The sequence below is a fragment of the Gymnogyps californianus genome, chromosome 5 (assembly GCF_018139145.2).
Source record: "Gymnogyps californianus isolate 813 chromosome 5, ASM1813914v2, whole genome shotgun sequence".
NCBI classification, from domain to species: domain Eukaryota; kingdom Metazoa; phylum Chordata; class Aves; order Accipitriformes; family Cathartidae; genus Gymnogyps; species Gymnogyps californianus.
The window spans coordinates 54,135,472-54,146,464 of NC_059475.1; the positions used below are offsets into that span (position 1 = coordinate 54,135,472).

The window sequence follows — 10,993 nt, forward strand, 5'->3', positions numbered from 1 at the left end:
TTTAACATGGGCGACTCTTCAGTTAACTTGTTTACATGAACAAACTTGTTGGCAGCAGCGAACTCAGCATGGAAATTCAATAACTGTTCCTTTCTAACAGTATAAGCAGACTTTAGCTGAAATCATGGAAAAACAGATCTCTCAGAAGTTTAATGGCAGCTTTGGAAGTGGTTTTTTGTTGTATATTATTTGTGGAGATTTAGTTAAAATCAATAAACTGTAATGAATAATGCTTTTGCTGAAATGCAGTTTGTAACTGAAAACTGCTTTGACCAAAATTCTGCAGGATAGCTCTCTTTCCTTCTAGATCAGTACAATGCTGGGTCATATTGCCGGAGATGTGAGATCAATACCTGCATTGCTTCTGCATAAATTGTATTTGTCCTCTGTTTAAATAAGTGCCACGGAGTGAAATATTCAGTCACCAACCATCTCTGCTGGTATTCTTTTAGTATGTTTTGTCAGTTCTTGCTAAACTTTGAAGCCACTTTGTAATTGGCTGAAAACAGAAGGCAAAAGCAAAGATTTTATCTCTTTCCTGCCAGAATTATTTTGACCGCAGATGATGTAGACATGAAGCTATATTCAGTGGTAACTAATGAACAAGGAGCATCACTGTAATGAAGTCTAAAAGTTCAGTCTAAAATGCCAAGGCCCTTCTTCATAAAAGACTCAGTTCTTTCGAGGCACTCTGACAAAGGATAATAGTGTGTAAATCTACATTTGGCAGATGTTTACTGTGGATGTTTGGGAGAAAGAGATAGCTATTCCATTTGTAAACATAAAAAAGTTTGTTGGAAAGATGGTAAATATTTCTAGAACCACGAACAAAGTATGGCTGGTATTCAGAGAACCTGGATAACATGATGGCCTGAAGCTTATCTCAGATGTGGCTGCTGCTAAGAAACAAAGGCTAGAGCAGAATTTCAGGAATAGAGAATTAAAGATCAAGGTAATTTAAGGCCCCAGCATTTCAAAGTATAAGAAGCAAGTCAAAGGAGAAAAAGATCACTATGGATTACACACAGCTCCCTGAATACCTCTGCTTCATGTGGTCAATGTAGCCAAAACAAGAAAACATAACATTTCAATTCAAAATGAGAATATAAAAATGCCAACATATAGAAAAGTGTCTTACATGCTCCCAAAATACTGAATGTGCTACCCCCATAAGAAAACAGATGTTTCCAACAGAGTAGTTCAAAGAAAGACAACGGTAAAGGCAAAATAACCACCCAAGAAAAAAAGGGATTCAGAAGACTGTAGCCTTACTTTCAGAAGAAACAAAGTTATAAAATACAAAATAAGGATTCATAAAATATGAAATACAGCATACGAAATTGAAGCTGAGGGAAAGTAATGTTTCTGACTCACAACAAATGATAATGTAAGAAACTGATCAAAACAAGTTATTACACCACAACAGGATAGTATGAAATTCACTGCAACTACACATAATAAACAAAACCACTACAAGCTGCAAAAACACTGGGCATTCATTCACTCACTGATAAAAATTCAAATGAGCACTATAAACATTGTTCTGAGAAAAAAAACCTAAAGGCATTCTCTTTTCCCAATATGCCTCCTCAGTTTTTGAGGTGTGTTACTTAAGATTCACTGAAAAACCCTTCCCTTCTGTATTTCTTTATAAACACAGTACTAACTCTTCTTGTAACACACAGGGGAGGTTGCCCATCTGGAGCTGAGGGCAGAGGCCACCTGAGGCTTGGGTTTCCATGCATGTTTTCTTTCTTCAGTCAAAGCAGTGGTTCTTCAGTATGCTCTTCTGTGCCCTACCTTTTGAGTACAAGGAAGAGATGGGAGCCTATCAGGCTTTGAAGAAAGTCTTCCTTTCTGTCAGTTGTCCTCCTCCTCCATAAGCCAGCAAGTGAGCATTTTCAAGGAGCTCTGTGTTTCATCCCTCACTCCTCAGAAGCTTAGCCCTACCCTAAAACTAGTCTAACCCTCTTGACTTAAAGTTAGGTATGATCTTCATAGGACCAGCACATGGGCTCATGCCCTGTCCTCCTCCTTTATGCCAGTTTTCTCCTTGGAATCCCAACACATATGGACTCCCTAGGGATCCCAGATCTCTAGCCAAGAGTTTGGCCTAGAATTAGGATTAAGAAGGAAAAAATCCGGGAACATGGTGTTCTTGATGAATCAAAAATCAGTGTCCTACAAAGTGGAAGGCAGATGCCTTCTTGAGAGAAATGTTTCTGTAATTAGATTCTCACTTCTTGGTTACTTGTCAATAATGAGAACCTACCTATGACTATGTTAAATCTTTATCCACCCAAAGAATGCATGGCGCATTCTGTCCTTCAGCTTCTGCCTTCCACTTGGAAGCCCAACTAATTTTGGTTGGTAATTATCTCAAGTCTTCTACCTTTGCTCTTCTATTTTGGCCAAAATCTAAGCCTAGTGAAGAATTTAATTTAATACTAAGTTATGAAAACTTTGTTTGATGCGAAGAGTACAACTAACCCTTCTGTTTCCTATTGTCAGCCCTCACTTGTCCTATGTACTTTGTCACAACCCTGAGTGCACTAACAGGCCTTAACAGTGCCAATAAGCCTCACCTGCCCCCCACCCATGGGCTCAGGAGCCCCATTTAAGCTGAACCCTGGGCCTTCAGTCCACACCTGAACTATGTTTTAAGAGTATGGGTCTCTAGCTCAGCCATGACTGTGTCTAGCCATGTTCATCTGGATCCAGACCTACAGACTGATGTCCAAGCTTGACCTCAATCTTTTCTTATCAGTTGGACCTGCCTGGCAATCACTAGGTTATGTCTGACCCTAGTTATCCTCAGTGGACCTGACCCTAACCTGTAGGCTGCCTTCCTAGCTTGACCTGGGACCTGCCTTGTTGCTTGCCTGATGATCTGGGCTCTTGGCTGAATATGGAGTGCCCTGCTTGCTTTGGTCAGGTACTGTGGGACTGGGTTCTGGCAGTGAGGCTCTGCCCTATCAGCTGTGTTATCATGCTTGGCTCCTGCCCTTTATGGAGCAGCCAGCCCTCACTGCTCCTGATGCTCTTCTGTTTTACCTTCAAAATAAACCCAGTATTTCTATACTTAGTTTCACAATCCCAACAATAACTCATGTCAAAACTAAGTGAAACGCTCATTTTTTTCTTTTTTTTAACACAACAAAATCCCATGATTAACTCTCTAATTCTAGGCTTGAACATTATACGTTAATTCTTTTTGATTCAACAGACTTCTCTCTTCTCTTCCTGTTTGCAACGTGAATATTACCCTTTTGAGTCTCACCAGGTGTATGTCCTCATTTCAATATGGAGAGTATGAGCTGTTCCCCCTTATTGTTACCAGCCCCGATGACTGGAATTTAGCTTGAAACCTCTCTAAAGCTGAGAACAGTCGCTTCTTGTTCCACTGATTTTGATATTATTTTTCCTCCCTCAAAGGCTGCTGCTAAAAAAACCCCAAACAAACCCTCAGCTGAGCTACTTGCTGTGTCCCTTCCTATACTATGCCAAAGGTTAAGCATAACACTGAATTTATAAAATTGAGATGTAGCTCAAAGATATTACAAATCACTCTGTCTGGTGTCATGCCTTAGCTTTCAAAGGCAGCTTGTGTTTGCTGTAACAACTCCTCAAATTTTCTAGATCTTTCTCTTCATAACCATAATTTCAGGCCTATGGTTAACACAGAAGAAAAGACCCATAAACCAAGCAGGTTAAATCCTAAATCATCCTCTGTTTCCAACTCCAACCCTTCAGAGGACAGACTTGTTAAGTAGGAATAACCCCCACATTTCACTCTCTTTTCTTCAGAATCTTAAGTGCAACTGCGGGCTTGACACTCAGCGTATGTATCCACTGCCAAGCCATATATTCACACAGTCACATACTAATTCTGACTGAAACCTTTCTCTTTGACATCTAGGTTGGTATTTTAAAGGAAATAGGCTCTATGCGGTAGCTATTCCATTTCCCATCATTACCTCTAACCCCAATAATAAGAAAATGCAATAAAGCCATACCTGAGTAGGTCTGTCAGCTATTTAGGAGCTATATTCACTTCAAGATCAACTGGGACCTCACCATCTCTAAGAAGGGAAAGAATGGCATTTAGTCGAGAGCAGTGTCCCATGGATTATTAGCTGTATGTAGTTATTCATACCTACATCTTTCATCAGAACTACATTAACAGTTTATTTAAACTTCCTGAAAGATTATGAAATCCTCATTCAACTGAAGTCAAGTGCAAAACTTCTGAAGTGGGAGTCGGGCTTTTCACCTGGCCTGCAAAAGTTTGGTTTTGCCTGTGGTGTTGAGCACCATCTAGTGTCCTCACAGTGGCCAAGGAGATACACTTCTTTGAGCCTCTAGTTGAACGAGCATCAAAGCAAAAAACAAAAGCAGCAGCATGGCTTAAGGTGAAGTTGCTCTGTGCCAGGGAACTTATTTCTGACTTTTGTGGGCTCTCAACAGTGTCGTTTTTCTCCAATGACATCTGCAGCATCGTGCATTTAGTAATCAGCTGTCCTGAATATAATCCAAAACACTAGTTTCTAACATTTTCATTGAAACACCAAATGTAGCAGGATAAGCCATCATAAATTTAATTTTGCGGCAGCTTTTATATACTGCCTCAGAAGCACCTACTACATCCCCCAAGAAAAACGGCAGAAAATCCTAGGTATATATATTTATTTACACCCAAACAAAAAAGTGATTGCTTTAGCATCTTTCATTTCTTCTTTCACATCCCTTTATAAATTCTCCTTTAGTCTTCTTTTTAACTATAGCTGGATGCGCGTGAATTGTGGCCACCACTGCTCCTCTATCTTTAGAAGACAGAATTCCATTCTGACTGCCAATGGTCAGTCATTCCCAACACTAACGGAGAGTAATAGTCAAGGTTTTTTACAAATCAAATGGATTTGATATCCATTTTGCTCATAGTTGATTCAATTTGTGAAGCAATTCAGAAAGAAGTTACAACAGCTCCCAGCAGCAGCATGAGAAAACAGTAGTTTTCTCATGACTCCAGGATACAACAATTTAGTAAAAATTTTTCATTTTACATACAGTGCTATGCAGTTACTGAATTCTTTTAACTAGCACAGGAAGTATACATTGAACAGTTACTGAATTCAGGGAAATGTTGAAACACCTTCTGCAGAAGCAAACTTTCCAAACATCATTGTGGTGCACGTCAGTGAACTGCACACATCTGACCAAATCCGGTTTTTTTGGTCACTTTAGATGATCTTTTGGCTTCATTGAAGGCTTTTTCCCCGTACTGTATTTCCTAATAATTCAATATAAATACACCAGTAAGACATATTTATGTACAAATGTACGTCAGTTGTTGGACTGTTCCACAACCTAATAGTCTCCACTGATATTTCCCTCAACGCATCACAGCTAGCTAATGCAGCCATCAGAACTCAACTGTGTGAGCTTCTCCTCTCCTCGAGTGCCTGCGCAATTAAAACAAACGCACTCAAACGGGCAGCGCGGGAAAAGGTGAGTGCTGTGCCAGGCCTGTCCACCAAGGCATGCAGGAGGCCAGCGCTCCACGCTGCGGCGGGGCTGCCTGAACCCGGCCTCTCCTTCACCACCACATGAACCGGCACTAGCGCTGAAACGACGGCGGCTCGGGGCCGGCAGCCACAGCCGCGCCAGCGGTAACCGAAGAGTGAATAAGGGAGACGAGCAGCGACACAGAGCCGCCGCCGTGAGCACAGGCCGCCATTTTGGGCGAGGCCAACCACGCCACATACGGACGCGGGCCCGAGCCAAGATGGCCGCCGGCCAACCCGCCCCGCCCGGGCAGGCCCGGCCCGGCCCCGCCCGCCCCGCCCCGCCCCGCCCGCCCCGCCTCGGCTCGGATGCAGACGGGCGCGCACCGGAAGTGGTTCTCCACATGCCGGAAGTGCCGCGGTTCCGGAGCGGTGGCCGGGCGGCGATGGTAGCGGGCCGGCAGTGGCGCGGCGGGCCGGCGGGCCCCTCCGCTTCCCGGCGCGGCGGCGCGGGCTGAGGGGAGCGGGCCGCCTGCCGCCGCCCTCCCGCTCCCTCCTTCTCTGCTGGAGGAAGGTAAGGGGCTGCCGGCGTCGGTGAAGGAGCCGCTGCGGCGGAGCGCTTCTCGCCCGGAGCGCGGGTCCAGCGCTCGCGTGGGGGGCTGAGCGCCGCGGGCGTCGCTGGCGGCCGGTTTGCGCGGCCTGTTGCGGGAGGAGAGTCCCGGAGCGCCCGCGGAATGGGGGTGAATGACTCTGATAACCATCGCGGGTGTCTCCAAAAGCTGCAAGTAAAAATAGTGTCTCGAAACGGAAAATAAGAATAAGAAAACTCTAAGCGTTCTCTCTGCCTCTTTCGGTGTAACCCAGAGCTAAGGCTCCTCTTCTGGCTACTGCTGGCTAGCAAGGGCAGGAGAAAAAACAGCTGCTTACCTTCTTAAATCTGCTGCAATTTTAATAGTGTTTGTGCTTTCAGTATGTGCATTCCTGTTGAAGATTTATTTTCTCTGAAGGCAGCTACTTGTTAGCCGTCTCTGAAATGCCTAACTGCTGGGAAAAACGGACAGTGACTTAGCTATTGGGTAAACATGGACTCTGGGATTTAAGTTTTTACCCAGTGGATTAACAGCTTCTTACACAAATTTTTTGGTTGTCCTACTAAAAGTATTAACTTGGTGTATTAAAGGGAAACATACTGTTAAGTTATATAAAAGGATAAGCTAAACAACAAATAGCTGTCACAGACATAAGTAATAGTATTCTCACGTATTTACTGTCACTGTATGTTTGACTCTTTTAGCCACCATAAAAGCAGCAGTGTGAGGGCCAGAACAACTTCTCCAGGGCTACCCTGATCAGATTCTGTCAGGTCAGGATTGAGGATATCCTTCAGATATGGAAAACCAGGAAGTCTTTCAAGATTGCTAACCAGACAGATTAGTCTGGCCTCAGGAAGGGGGATTTAGAAAGGTGTAGTGATTTTTTTATCAATTATGGTAAACTCTCTCATACTTCCATTAATAATTATTGTTCTATATGCATAAATCATCCTTAAATGATTTTTTCATCCTTTCTGCCTAGTATTTTTAAAGCCTGATATATTTTCTTAAAACAGTACTGCATAAATTGATTTTACCCCTCTCTTAAAAAAGGTAGGAAGGATAAAACCCCAACAGTCTGAAAGAGCATGTTAGGAGAACTCTAACCAGCTGCAGTGAAGCAGTGGTTCTCCCTGCCCTGCCCAAGGGCTATTTTTGAGGGAAGGTGGTGATGACTTCTTGGTATGAGTGGAAGTACTTCAGCTAGAGTGTTTGTGACTGAAGAGTGTTTCAAGTCACCTAGACCCATACAGCCAGCTGGAGATCTTAAAGCAGCTAAAATCAAGCCCAGTAGTGTCTGTGGTACTTCAATAATTTGTGCTTCTTCTGAAAAGTGCCAGTTGACTGGTGTCTGGTTTGTTCTGCACCAAGTCAGTTACTAGTACAGATGTTCAACTCCTTTTCTCCAGAAGGCATACTGCAACTGTTCACACAGGTAGAGCAGAAATGCAGTTAGGCGCAAGTAACATGGTTATAGTATCTTCATGTGTGTAAATGGGTAAAAGTACATGCCTTTAGTACATATCTAATCATGTTCAAATTGAAAACATCCTTTTATATGGTTCATAGATGGGCACTCAGCTACAGCTTAATAAAACTGGATGTTGTTACACTGGAAACAAGCAGTGATGCTCCTGTTACTGGCTGGCTAGCAGCGTATTTGTCTTGCAGACGTCAAAGAACTTTACAAACTTTCCGTATTTATAGAAAGTCTTGTATTATCCCCACCTTGTGGCTAGAGGCACTGAGGGCAGATGGGGTAAATAACTTATCCAATTCATGACTTCTGTTTTGTTCACTCAGTACTTGACTTTAGCCTGGTATAACTTGATAGCTAGCAGGCCGTAAACTAGTCAGAGCCATCGATGGAGCATTGTGTGTAATTACCATTAGCCTGTTGCTGGCATAGTAGTATGATTTTCTCTGATGTAGAGGGAACTCAGGTCTTCAGAAGTGGATGTTTGTGCTGTTTTTACTAATGTGTAATGAAAAGGTATAAAAAGTTAACTTACGAAAACCAAGCTTCATCTGTGTCCCCTGTTTCTCCAAGCTGTACTGAATGTATACATTGCCTTTTGTTCCAGGTGCAGAGCATGGAGAATGATGAACTTCCGCCAGAGGATGGGATGGATTGGTGTGGGGTTGTACTTGTTAGCAAGTGCTGCAGCTTTTTATTACGTCTTTGAAATCAATGAGACTTACAACAAGCTAGCACTGGAGCACATTCAGCAACACCCCAAGGAACCACAGGAAGGAACCACATGGATGCACTCCTTAAAAGTACGACTGCTATCCTTGCCTTTTTGGCTGTGGACTATAATATTTTTAATACCATATTTACAGATGTTCTTGTTCCTCTATTCCTGTACAAGAGCTGACCCCAAAACTGTTGGGTATTGCATCATTCCTATCTGCTTGGCTGTTATTTGCAATCGTCATCAAACATTTGTGAAGGCCTCTAATCAGATCAGTAGATTACAGCTGATTGACACTTAGCTCAATTTCTAGTTTCTGTAGCTGTTTTGAAGCAATTGCATATGCCTGATCTAATCACAAGACTGAAGTTCTGAGTGAAGGCTGGAAAGAGCCTTTTCTTTCAAACTGTTACGCAATGAAGAGAGTGACTGTTTTCTATTTAAAAAAAAAAAAAAAGTAACTACAAAGGTTTTTAAATATGAGTCTGTCAATCAGAATGGCCAGAGTGGGAGAGCCCTATGTGACACTTGATGGAAGTATTCCTCATTTTGCCTTAATGATGCAAAATTGCAACACTCCATCTGAAACATCCTGTGGGGAAATAAGTTTCTGGTCCATGACTTTACTCCTCTGTGCAAAAAAGTGATTTCCTATGTTTTCCCTTGGAGTAAAATCAATGAAAAGATACTTCTTTTGTGGTAAATGTAAAAGGAAAAAAAATCAGAACATGATTATAAAAGCTGCACTTAACACAATTCTTTGCTTTTTCTTTTTTTTTTAAGTAATATCTACATCAGTGCTGGTTTTTAATGAATTTTTTAAAAATAAGTTTAGATATAAATACAGGAAGCAAAGAATAAAGTTTGTGCGAACCTTTAAAGGGAAAAAGGTACTTTTTTTTCTCTGGTAGCATACTTTTTTTCAGTGACCACAATGGTACCACACTGTAGTAGGTAGGCAGTGAGGAGTTGCATAGGCCTGGAGATCGGTGCTTTAAACTCTTTTCCTACGATGTCAAAAGCAGCTTATGCTGGCATTGGCCTATAGTCTGCACAAAACTTAATTTGTGTTTTCTTCTTCTATCTATAGAAATCTCCTTTGATAAAATTACAAGTGATTGGAATTTACTACCATTCTAATTTCACTCCGGACATGATGCAAAACCGTGTTCTGGGAGCACTGATGTATTAGGAAAAACTTTGAATTTGGGAAAGTTAACTGGTATTAGGTTGGGGGGGTGCTACAAACAGGTTGTAAGACAGATAACCATGTTTCTTCCAGAAATTTGAAGAAGTAAGATACCTTCTTCTCATTCTTGCAATGAATGCAAATTTCTTCAGTCGTACTGAAATTCCACTGAGATTTCTTACCATATTTTTAACCTCTATTTTTCAGTGCTATTTTGGCATAGCATTTAATTCTAACTACTGGATTGTGTATTTTGAATAATATCGAATCTGTTCTTTCTTCTTGTTCTTTTTTGTTTCTTCTTAGAATAACTAAATTTTTGAGCCAGCCATGATGGAAGTAACCTTCCAAATGTGAAAACAGTGCAAAATACACTCTTCAAAAGCAGTAGGCCCAAAACAATTATGAACTAAACTCCTCAGTTATAATTTCAATTGTGTGTGATTGTCGGTACCTAATCATCACAAATGCTAATCCATTTCTGACTACTTTAAGGGAATCCTGGAGAATATCAGCTTTCTCTTGCTTTGGAAAGAGAACACTATTTTCAGTGTTGCTATGTTTAAGCATGGCAGTTACAACACCTTAAACTTTCGGTTTGCATTTGGAGGTATTTGGAGACACTGGTTTCAAATGCCAGCATTGGTGCTAGGACCTGAAAACAATGTAGCCTTTACAAGAAGGTTTTAAGTTCTAAGTGCAATATGAAAAGGAGGAAGCTGCCATCTTGATATGCTGGAGTAAGAATAAAGTATAAACTCTGACTTTTAGTATCTTTGGGAGTCAGAGCTTTTAAGTTGTGTTGTTTCCTAACTTTAAAAATCACCATCTTATTTATCTATAAAATAAAAACTTTTCAATGTTTATAAACAGAGGTCTGTTAATGCAGATACATATCAGTGGTTTGTTGGGTTTTTTTTTTTTTTGCATGTTTGTTGCTAGATAGCGGTGCTGGCAGTCAGCTGCTGTGGCTTACTTTCCTGTCCTTCCCTCAGTGCGTATGTTTGGTTGATCTTTTTTTCTTGTCCTTCTAAGGTCTGTGCCCTAATTACTTGTCTGTAGCCTGAAGTTTTGGGGCTGGCTGGATGAAACTGAATCCCTTTGTCATTTCTCTACTTTTGTGTAACAGGGAGATACCTCCGGCTGGACTATGTTTTTAACTTGATGGTATAGTTTTTAAACTGAGCAGTTATGTTGTGTCTAGATGGAGTTATTTAAAGAAGAACAACATAAGAGGAAGCATCAAAAATAGAAAATGATAGGGAGAACTGCCTAAGTTTCTGTTGTGCAAGCATGTGGCCTTTAGCAAATTCATCAGCGTGCCTGATGCGATGAGCCAAGCTGCCTGGATGTGGAGCACGTGCTGGGCACAGTGGTGACTTACAGAACAGAGGTTTGTGTTTGTAGACTTTTCCATCAGAAGCCTGTTTTTGGAGTAAAGCTGTCAACAAGCATGAGCTTTACAACTAACTACAGGAAGACACACTTTGCTAATTTAAGCAAATGCTATGT

General features: G+C 41.6%; 1 protein-coding gene across 1 annotated transcript; it reads left to right on the forward strand.

Annotated features, from left to right (window-relative positions):
* The first annotated feature begins 6,008 nt into the window (after positions 1 to 6,008).
* LYSET (lysosomal enzyme trafficking factor) lies at positions 6,009 to 10,375 on the forward strand. The gene is made up of 2 exons (XM_050897578.1): positions 6,009 to 6,078; positions 8,182 to 10,375. Exon 2 carries the CDS (start codon positions 8,198 to 8,200, stop codon positions 8,591 to 8,593), a length of 396 nt encoding a protein of 131 aa, XP_050753535.1. The 5' UTR covers positions 6,009 to 6,078; positions 8,182 to 8,197; the 3' UTR covers positions 8,594 to 10,375.
* The last annotated feature ends 618 nt before the right edge of the window (positions 10,376 to 10,993 follow it).